At 37.2% G+C, this 19,488-nt stretch overlaps 1 protein-coding gene across 2 annotated transcripts in view; it reads left to right on the plus strand.

Annotated features, from left to right (window-relative positions):
* The first annotated feature begins 78 nt into the window (after positions 1–78).
* Positions 79–19,488, plus strand: part of galnt7 (UDP-N-acetyl-alpha-D-galactosamine: polypeptide N-acetylgalactosaminyltransferase 7) — a 49,925-nt gene continuing 30,515 nt past the window's right edge. For both annotated transcript variants that reach the window (XM_049481390.1, XM_049481389.1), the window contains exons 1-2: positions 79–762; positions 3,915–4,360. In XM_049481390.1, coding sequence (XP_049337347.1) covers positions 631–762; positions 3,915–4,360 — 578 coding nt within the window. In that variant the 5' untranslated portion in view covers positions 79–630. The remainder of the gene's footprint in view (positions 763–3,914; positions 4,361–19,488) is intronic.

The following is a 19,488-nucleotide window of genomic DNA, read 5'->3' on the forward strand; positions in this document are numbered from 1 at the left end:
TCGGAGTCAGCTGGTCTAGTTACATTCAGTATTAGTCAGTTTGAAGCTTGATTTTGTGCATTATATATAGTTTATGTAGAGTTTAAGTGTCTTTTTAGTAATCAGACAGATTCTTATGGTGTTTAGATGTTTCTATGAGTAGCTGTTGAATAATTTCAGCTAATCTGCGCTTCTACAGAAGTTCTTTTAGCTCCCGTAGCTTAAGATCAGCCTCAGTACTGCTGTAGATATTAATTAGTATAGAGCAGAGTCAGCTTGTCTAGTTAGCTAACTAGCTAAGCTAGAGCAGTGAGGCATAGCTAGCATCAGTTATAGGTGTCTGTTAGTGTTTATAATCATCAGGCAGCTTCTGACGGTGTTTGGGTATTTGTAGATGTGTGAACGTGGAGAGATTTCATCTTATCTGAGCTTCTACAGAGGTTCTTTTAGCTCCTGTAGCTGCTGAAGATCTGCCTCTCTGCTCGCCCTGCTTTAGTGGCGTTGGCTGCTCTCAAGCTCTCCAGCTTTCTGAAGGGCAGCTCTCTCTCTGAAACAGACGGAAGCTTTCCACTCAAGTCTTCCTCAGTCTGGGGCTTTAGTTTCCAGGCTTTAATGTCCTCCACCTCGGGATAACCAGCTGCTCCTTTCTCTATGCGAACCATGAGGGTGAAAATTGGGTTTTTACTGCGGAGTTTGCTGGTAATCGGTACGTTTTTGGGGCTGGTTCTGCTCTGGTCTTCTCTATCTCCCAAACCCGGCGACGACAGCCCCTTTGCTAAGCTGGTAAGCCTTGTTCTGTTGCTTATGAATAATTTTGTGGTTTTATTTCGCGAATTTACACGATTTAATCGGTTATTTTAGGTCATTTTTGTTGTATTTGCGCTGTTTACACGTTCAGGTTAGCCGGTTGGCTAGCTGTAGCGCGCTGTATGTATACGTGCTAAGCTAGCTAGCCAGCTAACCAGTGCCGTTGTCATGGAGATTGCTAGCTAGGTGGCTAGCTAACGTAGAAGCTAGCTTAGCGAGGTAGGATGTTAACGTAACTAGCTAGCTAACGTAAATACATTAAATTAAATATTGCTGATGTTTTTGACTTATTTAAACATAGCTACTCAGCTAGTCTCTTATTTTTCTATATGATCTTTATGATTTATTGTTATGGCTAATCTCACCAAACTGCTGAATTATCCAGTTCTTGCTGGTAAGTAACTGGTTTTAAACAAGTTAGTCAGGTTTTTAATGGTCAGTGTGGTTGAAAGGCTGGTAATTCATTGCATGTTGGTCATGGAAAACTCAGTTATCTTGTTGGTAATTGGTTTCAGATGTTCCAAGCTGGTCCTGATGGTCTTTAATTGTGAGAATATTGTTGTTGCATTAGATTTTGGTCATGAAAAATCCAGTTCAAGACCAGTGCTTGCTGGTATCTGGTTTTAGATGTTCCAATCTGGTCTTTTTTTAGTGGCCAGTATAGTATGTTTCATTGCATTCTGGTAATGAAAAACCCAGTTATCTTGTTGGTAACTGGTTTCAAATGTTCTAAATTTGACTTTGGTATAGTGTATAGTATAGTGTTTTTGGATTGGATTTTGGTCATGAACAATCCAGATTAAGTCCAGTTCTTGTTGGTAACTGGTTTCAGATGTTGTAAAATTATCTTGTTTAGTAGATAAGATAAGATAAGATAAGATAGCACTTTATTGATCCCAAAAGAAAATTGCATTTTGGTCATGAAAAACCCAGTTATATTGTTGGCAACTGCTTTCAGATGTTCAGATGTTAGCTGGTCTTTATGGTCTTCAATGGCGAGTATATTGTTGTTGCATAGATTTTGGTCATGAAAAATCCAGTTCAAGACCAGTGCTTGCTGGTATCTGGTTTTAGATGTTCCAATCTGGTCTTTTTTTAGTGGCCAGTATAGTATGTTTCATTGCATTCTGGTAATGAAAAACCCAGTTATCTTGTTGGTAACTGGTTTCAAATGTTCTAAATTTGACTTTGGTATAGTGTATAGTATAGTGTTTTTGGATTGGATTTTGGTCATGAACAATCCAGATTAAGTCCAGTTCTTGTTGGTAACTGGTTTCAGATGTTGTAAAATTATCTTGTTTAGTAGATAAGATAAGATAAGATAAGATAGCACTTTATTGATCCCAAAAGAAAATTGCATTTTGGTCATGAAAAACCCAGTTATATTGTTGGCAACTGCTTTCAGATGTTCAGATGTTAGCTGGTCTTTATGGTCTTCAATGGCGAGTATATTGTTGTTGCATAGAGTTTAGTCATGAATTCAAGACCAGTTCTTAATTCAAGACCAGTTCTTGCTGCTAACTGGTTCCAGATATTCCAATCTAGCCTTGACCGTCTTTAATGGGCAGTATAGTGTATGTTGTATAGTATATGTTGTTTTTTGGTCACGAAAAACCCAGGTATCTTGTTGGTAACTGGTTTCAGATGTTCTAAGCTGGTTTTGGTGGTCTTTAATGGCCAGTATATTGTTGTTGCATTGCGGTCATGAAAAACCCAGTTGTCTTGCTGGTAACAGATGTTCTAAGCCTGTCTTCGGTAGCGAGTATAATGTTGTCGCAATAGATTTTGTTAATGAAAAATCTAGTTCAAGACCAGTTCTTGCTGATAACTAGTTTTAGATGTTCTAAGCTGAGCTGGAGATGGTATTTATTGGCCAATTTTGATGGTCAGGGTGATTTGAGAACTGCTCATCCTGATGAAGACATGTTATATACTGGTAAGGTAACTGGCTAACCAGCTCTCAACCAGTGTAGTGTTTGTTGTATTTTGGGCATTTTGTTCATGCTGTTCTTGCAGGCCATGCTGATCAACCAACTTGTTCATGTTGGTTGGTCAACTTTGTATTGATGGTCATGTTGGTCAGCAGGCTTGGCAATGCAGCAGGGAAATGTGTGCTATGGTTATGCAAATATACAGCAAGGCGATCCGATGGTGCATGAGATGTTTAACATTACAGAAAATTTGGCTAATGAGCTCAAATAACCTGTTTTGTGCTTAAGATGGTCAGCCAATAAGAGGAGAAGAAGAATTTCTTTGAAGTAAGAAGTAAAGAAGTGATCTTGTATGAGTGGGTATAGATGGTTGTGTGTTTTATACCCCAAAGCAGTGAAAGAGGCAATGGCAAAGAGCTATCTGAATATGGCTTCAGTTCTTGTTGTTGTCTGCCATATGTGGCAGTTCTGGCAGCTGCTTGTTAGTCAGGTCGAGACAGTGGTGAGAAATAGGAAGTGGTTACCAGCCTAGCAGATGAGCAGCAGTTTTCACTCATAGTTCATTTAATACTAGCGTAGAGGATGTAACATTGTAGACTCATTTAAGACACAGTAAAAATATCATGCAGCAATGATGGTACATGTGAAAATGCAACAATAAGAGTGTACTTTTAAGACATCATTTAACACAGATGGTGTTATTGTTGTAGGTTTGTAGGTAGGACTGTTTAGTAGTTCATACATATGAAATATATTAAGACCAATCTGCTAACTAAATGTGAGAACAATAGATGAGCAACTTAACTAAAAAATTAATTGATTAAATCAACTTTTCTTCAAATATAAAATACAAATAAAACTAAAATGCATTTTCTTATAATAATTGCTATAATTATTTGTATTTAGATACTTTGTTTTTATTACTTTAAGATAACTTTGATATAATGTGGGAATTGCTTCTCCCATACTCTGTTTTTTCTCTTCCTTATTTTACACATTAAAAGTTTCATGTAATCAGTTCATATGATTATAGTCTGCGAAGTCTATTATTTGTTGCACCCCTACAGGTGCAACTGCATCAAACTGGCCTTGGCTGATTTACTTAATCTTTTTTAGGGCTTTTTATTAACCTTTTTTTTTTAGTATTAGGAGATGGAATATCATTGATTCACTTTGCCAATGTTCTTCATGTTTTAGGAAGGAAGAGATGCTCCAAACCTCCCACCCAACCCTCAAAACGAAGTAGCCGATCAGTTCAAACCCGTCGTCCCTTGGCCCCATGTAGAAGGTGTGGAGGTGGACCTGGACTCCATCCGGCAGAAGAACGGTGCAGACAAGCCAAACCCGAAGTTCAAAGCCCAGGATCAACAGAACATCATTCAGAAACAGTACATCACCTTCAAACCCCACAGTAACGTGTACTCTGACCCCGTGCTGCGCAAGGGCAGTCTGGGCAACTTTGAGCCCAAAGAGCCAGAACCACCAGGGATTCCTGAAGGTCCAGGGGAGGGCAGTAAACCTTTTGTTCTGGGACAGGAGTACAAAGATGCAGTTCAGGCCAGCATCAAGGAGTTCGGTTTCAACATGGTGGCCAGCGACATGATCTCACTGGACAGGACTGTCGGTGATTTGCGGCACGAAGAGTGAGTATGATGGTTTTTTTTGTGTGTGTGTGTGTGTGTGTGTGTCTAGAGTTGTAAACTCTGTATTTATGACACTTATGGCAGCTTATGGTTTGCGTCTTGTTTTGTTTAGTGATTGAAATCTGTTTTTAGTCCAGTTCAGTAGGAAAGAGTAGTTAACACTTTGAGCTGCCCCTAAAAATGTGTTTTTTTTCACATGCATTTTACAAGATGATAGATCGAAAACCCACATCTGAAGTAAAGAAAATATGGATCAAAAGTCAAAGATTCAGTATGGTATATAAATAATCCATTCCATTTGGCCCCTCAGAGCAAAAAGATTTATTCGCCTGTACTTTTCAAATATTCATCACGTTGCACCTTGTGGTAGTATTGACGGTACTACTTTAATTTCTTAGTAAGTTACATGACTGAAATTTACAGAGAGAAGATAAACAAACAAATGCTAAGTCTAAGTTAATTGAGCTATCGTCACTATCCTAGCTAGGCCTGTCATGATAATTATAATGCCAATTTATACTACAATAAAAGAACATTTCTTTCACACCACTTAGGCAAATGGTATGCTGTGTATATATATATTAGGGGTGGGCAATATGGCTCTAAAATAATATCACGATATTTCAGGGTATTTTTGCGATAACGATATACTTGGCGATATAGGTGATTTCAGGAATATAGTATAATAGTATAACAGAATAATCATAATGTGGCAAAATAAATAATATAGCATAAAATAATATAATGCAGCAAATAATATTGCAGAATATTTAGTGCATGCATATAAACTGCAAACTAAAACAATTATACAATAAATACACTTAAAACTTCACAGTAAATAACAGACTACTTTTAAGACAGAACATCTCTTTTATCACGATATGGATTTTAAATATCATGATATTTCTGTCACGATATATTGTATACAATATAATATTGTCCACCCCTAATATATATATATATATGTGTGTGTGTGTGTGTGTGTGTGATAAAAACACTGATAAGGATTCAAAAAGTTCCCCAGTTAACTACTCCCAAATGGAGCTAATAAAAACTGTATTGCTCCTACACTTTTACAATGGAGAGAATGTGTTTTTAGAGGGTGTGTTCAGACTGTAATCTGTAGTTATTCATTACAACCATTGCTATATCTGTTGCAGTACTTGCCTCTTACTAGAGAACTTCAGAATATCTATAATATACCAGTCAGGTCGAGTTAAGTTTAACACTTTTTGCAATAGGATATATTGACTCTAAATGTGCTTAGAATGTTAAATAATCTGAATTTACAGAACAGTGTGTTTACAGAAAACCAGAATAAGTAGGTTTCCCCCTGGTTTATTAGATAAGTTCTTGGATTCAGCAATATATGCATGTGGTAAACCATTGTGTATTATATTGTAATCATTTTACAATTCATCATAACCATTAGGATGCTTACAATGAGAGTAAAAAGCTCTCAAGTGCCCTCAGATGGTGGGAATCCCCCTCAGAGACAGTGTGGAAAAATGTTCTCTACTGTAATTGCTTATTGATGCCTTGTAATTATTCTGATTCACATTGTTTTAACAGTGAACACTTTTAGTTCATGCTGACTACTTTTAAAAAGTATTTGATCAAGATTACACACATTTTTACACTAGCAATCTAAACATCTCTGCTACAAACAACAGAGTGGAAAAACTGTTTCAGGCACCAGCAATATGTGCATTATTGTGGGTGCGCTATATAGGTAACGACTGACTTCACAGGAGAGATCAATTGTCTGTAGGGCTAGTCATTACAGCTGTTTGTTTCTTTGTTTCGCATTGCCAGATCTCTGAGCGTGCCACATGTGGGTATACATATATATGAACTGTATGTATGTTTATGTTGCAAAAGTCTTATTTTTTTTTTTTTTTTTTTTAGATTTTTCATTTGATCACACATCACATTCTAATCTATTTCTGGAAAATCTTTTTTTGTTTTTTTCCGTGCAACTACACCACATTAACACGGGTTAAGCCTAATGCTAGAAGGTTGTTTTTCCAACCAAAATATCTATTATTATTAAATAATATCTATTATTATGATCTGTCAGAGGAGCCTGTTCCAAATAGTGTCTCATCACTACTGTCACTGTTTACTTTGTGGGCAATGCAGATGTCTCATTGTTTAACCTATCTTCTTCACCATGTTGGGAGGGTGTACTTGGCCTGGTTAGGTTTGACCCTGTTAATTTGCTTTAAAATGCTACTCTTACAGCCATCAAACATGAAATTTACCTACTTCAAGAATTAATTCTTGAATGGGTAATTCTTGAACTACAAATATTACATTTAACTTTAAGTAAATTTACCCTATATGTGTCTGCATTTTTTAAATAGCTATTTAAAATGAACACCAGTATGTAAATTGATTATGAGGATGGTTTAGGAATGCACACAGCTTAATACATTGTAAGGTTTTATCTTATCCTGTCATTTTTTCCCCATATAACGTGCTGCCTTACTAGCCAGCATGTTCATGGTAGACGATGTGACAGTCTGTGTAACCGAAGGCATTATTTACTACCCACAGTGGACAGTGCAATGTGTGGTAATGATGGAGACTGGCAGTGTCTGTCTGTGAAACTACCTGTATGAACAGCAGGTTTCATACGGTCATGAAAAACTTGGAAAAGTCATGGATTTGAAAATAGCAATTTCCAGGACTGGATAAGTTTTGGAAAAATAAAAATACACAAAGTTTTGAAAAAATCATGGAAATTTGCTCAAGAAATCTTTGTGTGTCAGTTTATCGATGGAGAAAATCTATTTTGAGTTAAAAAATACGTCAGCTCAGAGTTAATTTAATAATTTTAAGCCTACACAATGGAGCTCTCAGGATCTGACACATTTTGCTATTAAAAATGTGATATCTGATTCATTAAAGACCTACTATAATACATTGTATAGTTTTATTATAGTTTTAGTTGATTTTTGATCTTATTGTCCATGTCTGCACTGATGTTTTAAAAATCACACAATCATGAAAATTTGCCTTGGATGCATGGAAAAGTCATGAAAATTATCCTAGAAATATATTGTTTAAAACGTGTATGAACCCTGGAACACATCAAGTGTGTCTGGCAGAAATCCCATTTACATTCAAAGCTAGAGACTCCATACACACACATCCCAACCCACACATCAGTGCAGCATTCGTTCATTTTCATTGGAGTAAAAATCACAATAAGAATGTTTTGTTGACGATATATCATTCTAGAAATTATTGCGATAAACAATATTGTATTATTGGATAACTGGCTAAAATACTTTTCACTCTCTCTCTCTCTCTCTCTCTCTCTCTCTATATATATATATATATATATATATATATATATATATATATATATATATATATATATATATATATATATATATATATAATATATGTGTGTGAACAAACACAAATAACCACAATAGACAATATCACAATGATATTATGACATATTATTAAAGTCATGTTCATTTATTGTAAAAGTTGATAATGTAACTATCGTGACAGGCCTACATGAGAACTAGCTCCTGTCCCGTGACTTTTGCCATATCCTCGTACATCGATACCGATTAAGTCACCATATACTGTGAGGCCTGTGCGTGTTTTGTGTGGTGAGACCGTTAAATTCACCTCCTCTTTATCTTTTTTATCCTTTGATATCTGTGCTGTTGCGCACATCTGCCAGCGCTGCTGTTAACATGGCAGCTTCTGAGATACTAGAATCTGATCCCAGAAGAAACCGGCTCGTAGATACAGTTCAAGCGCTGCAGCTACACCTGCCTGAGTGGTGATGGATGTCCAGCTCTAATTGGAGCCCTGCTGAGAGCATCCTGCTGTTGCTGTAGGGTAAACCTGTACTTCTAAAACCCCTCGGATTCCACTTGATGTGGTTTTTCTGTTGCAGACACTGTTTCTCTGATGCAGTTGAAGTCAGATTGCACTTGATGTGGATCAAAGACAGCGTGAGAGGAGGGTAGGAAGTGTGTCAGACTGAAAACACCACTGGTGCTAAGAAAAAGCCAGCATATCAATTGCTTAGGTCAAAAATAACTATTTATACTGATAATAATTAATTGTTTTTTTAAGTGGAATATGCAGTATTATCACCTAATCCTTGGTATATAAAAAATAAGCACTGGTGCGATCTGCCTTTTTTCTCTCTTTTTCATTGTTCCATTATCCGTTAATCATGTGGTCCAACAATTCTCATCTTCCTCTCCAACACCTTCCTGCATTCATGGTTTAAACTGCAGAATGACATGGAATGAGCTTCGTTAAAAGGTTGCCAGGTCTGTATAGAACCCTCAAGGGGTCAGTTGAATACAGAAACTTTACTCGGGGGTGGGGGGGGGAGAGATTTGGGGGAGGTTTGGGGGAGGTTTGAAGAGACTCATGTGAGATCATACAGGAGAGAAGTTGTTTGGTTTATGGTAAAAAAAAAAAAAACTGCAGTACTTACATGCTGTTTTGTATTTTGCTGCATATGATAAATTGCACTTGAAGATTACTTACGAAATATTAAAAAGATCACCTGCAGTTTTGCATTTTTTTAGTCAAATAAAATATTTCCTATCATATATTTTAACTTTGACATAAAAGAAAGATGTATTGTCAATCTTGTTAGGCTTTCAGACAATTGTTAGTACAAGGTTCTAGCGAGTGCACACAGGTAGCTTATTTAAACCTCAGCTCAACTTTCTGCTCAGCTCTCAGCTATGGCTGAGTGTCATCACAGAGGGAACATTCTGTGGCACTGCATTACTCTGTGCCATTTGTTGACAAATCCTCTACTTTCTTTCAGATGGAGGGATTATTTTTGACTCAAATGGAGCTCTAACACAGTAAATTCCAGGACTTTAAACCCTCTGAAGTGCAGATACTGAAAGTGGTTAATGTATGAAGGTGTGTAAACAGGATCCTGGTGTAGTGTCTGTGATAATGATAGCAGAGATACTGTACAGATATCAGAGCACTGCTTACAGATTGGGAAGAAATTGTTTATTTCACTGAGGTCACTGTGACTTTTTGCAGGGGGGTAAATGCTGTTGCAGGCTGTACAAGACTGGTGCTTGGTATAGGTTCATGTAGGAGTGGGCTCTATAATGATTGTATTATATTGTTTATACTAAATTATATTATATTATATATTATAGTATGTTGTTTATATTATTATATTAGTATTAGTATTAGTATTAGATTTGTTATATAAGACTAGTTATAGATTATTTTAGTACACTGTTTCCTTAAAGTCCACTTTTTCTTGTTCTTTGTGAAATACTATATGTTTGCATGTATGAATATTCATGAGCAAGACCCCAAATCCTGTATTTCTTCAGAGACCACTAATTCAGTGAACTAAAGCAGAGCTAAATAGAAACACCAGAGCACTTTTTTTTACAAAAAAACTTCACATTGCATTCATTCAATTATACTAGAGACCACAACTAGACATTTTAAAATGAATAAAACAAACTATGGAATGAGACATTAAAAAAAAAATAAGACAGGAAAGGTGAGCATGTTTATAACAATTAATTGTCACAAATATCAGTACCTGTGACAGGAGTACACATTGTTAGTCTCAACTAATTGTTAACTGACACTAGTTAGGACATTTTTAAACATTAAATAATTGAAAAAGATTGCTTAAGATTTTTTTTTATTTAAAATGAATTGAGACTTTAGTTTGAAATGTTGTAATGATAAATAACGTTTTAACTAGCGTCAGCTAATAATTAGTTGACGTTCTGTCATTGGGACTGTTTATTAATGTACCCTTATGGTAAAGTGTTACTAATAAGTTTCATTGGATGTATTAGCTCCTGTGTTGATGTGTAGATTGTAGTTTCTGATCAGTGATCCTTATGGTGGAATATAGTGAGTTAATAGACATCTGAAACAGTTTTCCAGCACTGTAAATGCTGTGACTTCTTTAGAGCTAGGATTTTGGACCAAACCCACTCTGAATCACTTTGTTTATGTGTTTGATTTGATTTAATTACGCAAACAATTTGTGAAATGTCTGGAATTTGGCTTGAAGGGAGTTTCTGCAGCAGAATGAGTGTAAAAGATTCTCCACAGATTCCTTTTATTTGTGTTTATAAATAAGGGTTAATCTACTGTTACAGTAAATAAATTAATTCCCAGTCTAAGTGTTTGTGTTCATCATGCTGCGGGACACGTCTGCACGCAGAGGGGAGACGGATTTCGGCACAACACCAGTTCTTTACTCCTCTGATTTAAAGTTTAAAGACTGACTCTACTTCCTGTAATTGGTCAAAGAGTTAGAACCATCTAGAAAAGTGTTTCACACTGCAGGAGAACCGGATCATGGTTCAGTAGATCCGGACCACAGAGAACATCTCTTTTGGTTGGATCAAACTCTGGTGCTTTGGTTCAGACTGTGTTTTACGCCCCCCTTTCACGCCCAGATTAAAAAGACTAAAAGTGCGGACCAAACAAAGCAAGTAGAGATTTTGGGCAGGGCAGATGTTTCAGATATTTTCTGAGATAAGCGATCAGTTCAGTTTGAAATTGCTGCTTTTGTGAGCAATTCCTTTCTCTTTTTTTTACCTCCAAGCTATCACACCCATGCAAAGTGCATATTAGACCAGGTACCACACCTGCTTTCCAAACAAGCCTTTTCTGTGACGTGGCTTAGGCAAGTGTGTCAAGGCTGGTATTTCTCGATTTAGGTATTTAAAACAGTTTTTTTTGTGTGTGTGTGTGTTTTCTTCCAACTCTGGCTGGAGATACCAGTGAAGGCTAGTGAGAGTTTACACAGAGCAGTAATGCAGTCTCGCTGCTCAATCCTTGGCTTTATATTAACTCCGTTCTGCATAATCACATCTCAGATAGGGTCGTATCAGCCCAGTTACGTAAATTCTGCTGATTTAATGTCATCTGGCTCTGTTATGGCTGGATGAAAAGCCTCTCTGTCTCTCTTCCTCTCTCTGTCTCTGTGTTAGGGGGGATTATCTGAATGTCAGTACTGTGGTAATGCTGTATGTAAAGACTGGTGTGACAGAAACTAGCTGTGGCCCTGCAGTTTCTTCTCTGCCTTTGCTTTACTATTTACTATGCCTGTTACAATATATAATTTTTTTAATTTATCATACAATTAATGGACATGCCTTCAGTAGAGGTTGGGCAAAATATCAATATTGCGATATATTGCCAAATTTTGCTGTCCAAAACATTGTAGATATATGACGTAAATGTCAATATTTTCACTAAAATGTTGGCGCTCTAAACTCCTCAAGACTTATCTCCCATTTGACTAAGGTTACTGTTTCATTACTCCATTAAGCAAATGAATAGAGTAAACCTGTGGTGAAGAGGCTATTGGTTGTCAAATTTTGTGAAACTGACACCTTTCTTTTTTTTTCATCTTTATTGTAAGAAGTGCAGCATGAAGTGCTGTAAGATTTTGCAGATAAAAACCACCAGCAGATGATATGGCTCTCCAAACCATGTTTTCCCATAAAATCTTAGAGCACTTCATGTTTCCCACTGCTGACAACTTTTTAAGGAGATGCGGATTTCGTTTTCCAGCAGGACTTGGCACACTGCCCACACTGCAAAAAGTACCAATTGGTCTTATATAATAAAATTCTGATTTTCTGAGATACTGATTTTTATGGTTTTCATTGGCTGTAGGCCATAATAATCAACAATAAAAGAAATAAACGCTTAAAATTGATCACTCTGTGTGTTGTACCTCCTATATAATGTATGTATTTCACATTTTGAACTGAATTACTGAAATAAAGTAACTTTTTAATGATATTCAATTTTTTTAAGATGCAATTGTAGTTTATGCGAAACCGAATCATCCCACAGGCTCAATCATCCTACTGGACGTTTAACGTCACACATAGTTCAGCTCCGGCTTAAACCCACCACACCTAAACCAATTAGCTGCTGAATTCAGAGGACCTGTTTAGCTAGAACAGGTGTGTCAGAGTTGGAGTTTTAATGGGAGTAAAATAGAATCACTATGTGCTTTGTGTTTATTGTTTGGGCACTTCTTATCAATGCATATGATAACTTTAAGCTGTGCCTATTGTTACACAGATGTGTAAATGTATACACACAGCTTATTTAGTTCCTGTTAAGAACAGGGTTTATATGGTCATGAAAAACCTGGAAAAGTCAAAATAAAAATGCCCAGAAAGTTATGGAAAAGTCATGGAAATTCGGTTTCCGTTTATTGATGGAGAAAATCTATTTTGAGCCAGTAATTCAGCCCTGCACAACTGAGCTCTCGTTTTATTATTGAAGACTGTGTGTCAGGTTCATTTTAGACCTACTATAATCAATTTCAATTATACTTTTGGTTGATTTTTGGTTTTATTGTCTATGTTTGCACTGATGTTTTAAAAATCGTATGGTCATGAAAATGTGCCTTGAAGTCATGGAAAGGTCATGAAAAAATCATGGAAAATTATTGGTTAAAAAGTGTATGAACCCTGTAAGAAGTATTGCCAATAGGTTAGGACTCTCTGAACATTAATCTGTTGCCCCTAGAGCTGTGTACTGGCTGATACAATACATATCACAGTATAGAAGTTACAATTCAGTATATTGCAGCATATTGTTATACTGTAAGAAAGGCAATATTTTTTGATTGTGTGTTTTTATAATGACACCTTTACAGTTTCAGTAAAAGACAAGTTTACTTCCTATCCAGTCAGAACTCTTTGATCGAATGCCAGAGTATGCACAGCAATGTAGTTGGTGAGGTTAAACACAACACTATATAAACCACACCTGACTCACCTCTAAATGATGAAAGAGCTAGCGCTGCGGTTAGCAGCAAATGCTAATACTGCTTCGGCCTTGGTGCTGGAGAAACTTCACTAAAACTCCCTTTTAATGCTGTACTTCAGCAGAACGACTTTACTTCTCCTTCATACCTGACTGGTAGAATTTATATCTAAGGCGCACTGGATTTATAAAGACCACTGGCAATTTTTGGAAAAAAAATTAAAGGATTTTAAGTGCGCCTAGCTTCAAGAAAAATACCCATATTTGACGCCACATGTCAATAAAATATCTTAACCGAAAATGGCACAATATATTACAATATTAATATTTTCTCCCACACCTATGGCAGAAAGTGACTAATCTTGTGTCAAACTCCACCCACTAGAGGGCAGTGTTTTTTTTTTTTTTATATATATATATATATATATATATTTCAATTTCACTGTTCTGATTGGATAAAAAGTTAACTTTTTGTACCTCTGCTCCCAGTTTTGTTATATATATATTTTGTAATATATTAAATTGTAACCTCTGTTTAATATGATCTGATGTATCGTATTGCCACGTTCTTGCCAATACACAGCCCAAAATCTAGTGTGGTTCTGAATCATCACTTCCGAACCATAATGCAATATTTATTTCTTCATCTCTGAGGACACAGCAATGCCTATAAAAGAATCTGTAAAGCTGTGTTCAGCTTCTAATAGCAGTCACCTTCTGTATCCTGGGCACTCACACCCAGAATCGCACCTCCAACATGAAGAAATGCTCTTTCAATAGAGGTGCCCTTTGTTTTAGGCCTGGCTGGTGTCCAGACACAGTCCAGAATGCTCCATTAGAATGGGTCAGTTTCCTGCTGAAGATTTTAGTCTTTTTTTGTATGCTAGAAAAGGCTGTGTTTGTAACCGCGACATAAACATAAACTTGTCCTTGCAGTTGAAGCTAGTCTACTACAGGTTGTGTAGGTGAAGGTGCATATAGTACAGACTAGGCTGAAGACACAAGGACGTTTTACTGATAAAGAAATCAGATTACAGGGTAATAACGGCAGCTGTGTGAAACCTGTCTGGCTGGTTCTGTACCTGACGCTGGAATTCAAAGTACAGATGTGTGACGTGTGTTAAATATAACACACCCTCCCTCACTAACACTGATAACACTGTCTGTCACTAGATAATAAGCCGCCATTTGTGTGCAACGTACACAACGCAACGTACACCGATGAGCCAAAACATTATATACATGAAACAGTATTAATCTTGTAACTTAGAATGCATCAACACCCCTACTAACATTTCCCCCTACTGATACCTATAATGATGCATGAAGGTTTTAATGTACCTGAAGATACCAACTCTAAACGACTTAACTACTCAGTAGGTGCTTATAATTCCTGTTATTTGTAATGTACTGTTTATTTATAAGTTTTATGTTTTGGTAAATAGGCAATATTCTGTACCAAAAAACAGTCATTTAGTTTGAATGAACAGTATTTACTGGTTGAGTAACTGCTTTATAGTATTTGTGCTCTCTGATGCCTGAAATTGATATAAGTGGTATAAATATTAGCGCTGGCATTCTTGCATCACTACAGGGCCTGGCCCTCCTTTGTTTGTATAACATTAATCTGCACTAATCTAAAGTATTGGAGTTTAAATTGATCCTCAAAATCATGTTCTGGCAGCCCTAACACTAGTGGTGGGCGGTATGGCTCTAAAATAATATTACAATACTTAATGGTATTTTTGCGACAACAATACTCTTGGTGATATGACAAAACACTTAATTAAAACTGTAATTTCAAGAAAACACTATTGTTAATATGGCAACAAAATGAAAATTGTATTGTATTATTGCATACAATATGATATGGCACACCCCTAACTGAGATTTTAAAAAATACAAGAATTTTATCAGAATTGTAACAGAAGTCAATGATCCAGAAAGTCATAATAATAACTAATAATAACTACTAATAATGCACTCCAAATATCTCCATATATCCAGGATTAAAGTAAGATAAATGATACTGGACAGATATAATCTGTCTCTTGTAGATATATGTAATTGGAAATGAGAACAGTGTGAATTTTTATTTTGCTAAAAAAAGGCAAAAAAAAAAAGTACTACCCTGTAGTAATAAGTAGGGGTGGGTGATGTGGAACCATACTTCAGGGTATAATATCGTTCACCATATTCAAAAATGTTGGCAATGATATTGCGTGCGATACGATATGGCACACCGCTATCTACCACACGGAAACCCATACACCCTTGATATAGTAAAGTTGTTTTTTTATTAGCTTTTTAATTTGAGTTGTGATTTTGATATGTTTAATGTTCCATATCATGTGCACTGCACTATGCTGTCTTGATGCTGTAGGAGAGGTGCTCAGCAGTTAGATGACAGGATTGTGGGTTAGCTCCCCGGGTTTGGAAAGCTGACACTCTTGAACCCTAGGATCATCCATTCTTAATCTAGAGGAGGTTGATACTGGTGGAAAACAGCAGAGATTTATTAGACTTTGGGAAGGTGTTCATCTCACAGAGGGGCATCTTACTATAGGATATTATCACAATATGTTGCCTACAATAATGATGATATCAAGGTATACAATATACTAAATATAACTGTGATTTCTCGATACACAATATAGCGCAAGACAGTTCTCTACGATACTTTGACATCTGTGTTACTGAAAAGGATTAAATGATTCTAAATAAGCAAATACCATATATTATGGATTTATTGGTGTCAGTTTTACAGAATTTAACAACCAGTATTATTCCCCACAGGTTTACCCTATTCATTTGATTTTAGCACCACCATGTGGAGTAATGAAGCTGTAATTTCAGTAACTCGTATTGGAAATCAAGTCTTCAGAAGTTTGGAGCGCCTAATAACAATAACAATATGCGTTTTTGACACCACGTATGGATAATGTATCTCATACTAAATCGCTGCAATAGTATATCACAGTTTCAATATTTTGTCCCACTCCTATGGCAGATAGTGATTAATCTTGTATTGTGTTGGGTGCTGAGTGGCCAGTGGTCTCAAATGCTGCCACTATGATCGTGAGATTGCTAGTTCGAATCCTGGTCATGCAGCTGGCCATCAGCTGCCAGAGCTCTGAGAGAGCACAATTGGCAATGCTGCATCAGCAGGAGTTCAAAAAGAGGCGGAGTCTGACTTCACGTGTGTCGGAGGAGGCTTGTGCTAGTCTTTACCCTCCTGGTGTTGGGGCATCACTAGTGATAGGGAGAGCTTTTAATAGGGTCCTGTCCACAGCATTCTGGGAAAAAATCCACATGATCTACCAGATGTTCCGGAGTTCTGACCCAGTCTTCTAGCTATTACCCAATTGCCCAATTTTCCTGCTTCAGTACTTTAGTAACTGACTGTTCACTCTTTGCCTAATATATACGTTCCACCTTCTGAGTGGTGCCATTGGGGACTAGGTAATCCATGTTATTCACTTGGATTGTTGTAATATCTTATGGCTGTTTGGTGTGTGTTGCACTAGCTCCTCTTGATGCATTTAAGAGGAATACTAAAATGTGCCATAATAATTAATGTATGAAATTTGCAAATGGTTTCCTAAAAAAATCTGAATTAAATTGTTAAATCAAGTGAAATCAGTGTGTAGTCAGGGTTTTACTCCCCCTGTACTGGAGTTTCTGTACTGTTGCGTTTGCCTCAGATGTTTCAGACCAGTAGATGGCAGTGTTTGCAAAGCGGTTCAAAATTAACCTCATTTATTTCAGTCACATGCTGGAGCCTGATACCTACCTCAGCCTGATTAATCAAATATTAAACAGTATATCGTCTTCTTTGATTCAAAATACTTAGAAATATTGAAAAATATTCAGTACAATTGGTGAAAAAAAAAACTAAATTCTTGTATTTTTTTGCCTTGTGCTAAGATTTTGATCAAAAGTCACACAGCTAATGGAAATACATAACAGAAAAACGAGCCTGTTTGTTGTTTGTGATTTTTAACTCTTGCAGAACCTGCAGCCATTACAACAGACATCATGTATTTTCTTTCTTTAATTTAAAATTTTGCACATAACACTATTGAGAGCTGTTGTCCATCAGAATAGACCGTGAACCAGCCAACGAACAAGTAATAAACCAATTGAACAGTAACTTGTCCGTGCCCACTGCAAACCACTGAAAAACAGCAATACTAGAGCCATTTTTAGGGAAAGTAACGGCTTATTTTTACTAATTTAATGTAATTAAGAACACTTTTTAATCATGCTTTACTGTTTAAGGATGATTTATGCAATAAAATGGTCAATTTAAAATGTAGAATATTACAGACAGGCTCCCATATATATATATATATATATATATATATATGTATGTTAATTGGATTTATTTTATAGTAGAATATTAAAGTCCATCTCTGTGCATTGCAGACAGAGAATTTTTACATTTTATTCCATCACTGTTGGTAATTCAGGTCTGAAAGGGTTAATTGGATTGCTCTAATCATCGACCCAGTCGACCTCATCTCCAGCAGGGTGGGACTCTTGGCTTTGTCAGAATGTCCTCAGCACTGTGGCTCATACACGCACGGTCAGGCATTTCTCCATGCGACCAAAATAAACAGACAGGAAAGAGCTGGACAGTCGACAGTCACAGAGGCTCTGTGACCTCTAGCCTAAAGAGTGAAGGAGGAGTGTTATTGTTACACATGTTTAATACATTTATGGTGTAGTAGCAGTAGTATAAGTAGTAGTATCTATTATATAAACACTTTGTTTCTACATTTTCTGTCTCTTCACTTCTGAGGATCTTACAGAGCAGCTTTTATTAGTGTGATTGCAGTAATGCAATCACAGTATTGTTCTTCTTAAGTCTTATTCTTCTTCTTCTTCTTATTATTATTATTAGTGTGATTGCAGTATGCAATCACAGTATTGTTCTTCTTAAGTCTTATTCTTCTTATTATTATTATTAGTGTGATTGCAGTAATGCAATCACAGTATTGTTCTTCTTAAGTCTTATTCTTCTTCTTCTTCTTCTTCTTCTTATTATTATTATTATTATTCCACCTGTTTTTTGTCCGGTTAACTAGTGCCGCAGTTTTCGAAATATCGACTTCGTTCAAAAGAGAAAACGTGCGTCCATATCGGGAATGTTGGGCTTGTATACAGCTTTCCGATCGGACTTACGTTTTTCGTAAAAACTTCGTAAGTACGCGTTTTTTTGACCATTGAAAATGAATGGGCAGAACTTTGCACGCCCGTGGACGTCGCAATTTTTGAAATACGAAGATGAAACCAATTGAGGACCTGTAGAACTTATTGAGCTCTTTCCGAAAATATGCGTTACGAAAAGTTACGACGTACGGATTTCGTACGATTGTCGTACGAAGTGGCCCCATTGGAATGAATGGGGCCAATCGGAGGACGGCAGCTAGATCGAAGGACAGGTAGCTAGAACTCCAGTACTGTGTGTAATGGAGCAGCTATGGGATAAAACAGCATTAGGTCAAAAGTTTGGACACCCCGGCACCCCAGTACTGTGTGTAATGGAGCCACGGGTCAAAAGTTTGGACACCCCGGCCCCCCAGTACTGTGTGTAATGGAGCCACGGGTCAAAAGTTTGGACACCCCCGAACGGCCAGAGCAACCTAGCGTGCATAGCTGATTGATGTATTTGCACGTTGCGTAGCAACGTGCAAACACCATTTAATCAAATTTATGCATATACATCACCTAGCAACCACCTAGAAACACCATAGCAACCACCCTGGATACCATAGCAACACCTTAGCAACCGCCTAGCAACACCCTAGCAACCACCTAGCAACCACCTAGCAACACCTTAGCAACCACCCCGGATACCATAGCAACACCTAAGCAACCGCCTGGCAACACCTTAGCAACCACCTAGCAACACCTTAGCAACCACCCCGGATACCATAGCAACACCTTAGCAACCGCCTAGCAACACCTTAGCAACCACCTACCAACCACTTAGCAACACCTTAGCAACCTCCCCGGATACCATAGCAACCGCCTAGCAACACCCGAGCAACCACCTAGCAACACCTTAGCAACCACTCCGGATACCATAGCAACACCTTAGCAACCGCCTAGCAACACCCTAGCAACCACCTAGCAACCACCTAGCAACACCTTAGCAACCACCCCGGATACCATAGCAACACCTTAGCAACCGCCTAGCAACACCCTAGCAACCACCTAGCAACCACCTAGCAACACCTTAGCAACCACCCAGGATACCATAGCAACACCTTAGCAACCGCCTAGCAACACCCTAGCAACCACCTAGCAACCACCTAGCAACACCTTAGCAA

This window comes from Astyanax mexicanus, chromosome 7 (genome assembly GCF_023375975.1).
Source record: "Astyanax mexicanus isolate ESR-SI-001 chromosome 7, AstMex3_surface, whole genome shotgun sequence".
In the NCBI taxonomy this organism is placed as follows: domain Eukaryota; kingdom Metazoa; phylum Chordata; class Actinopteri; order Characiformes; family Acestrorhamphidae; genus Astyanax; species Astyanax mexicanus.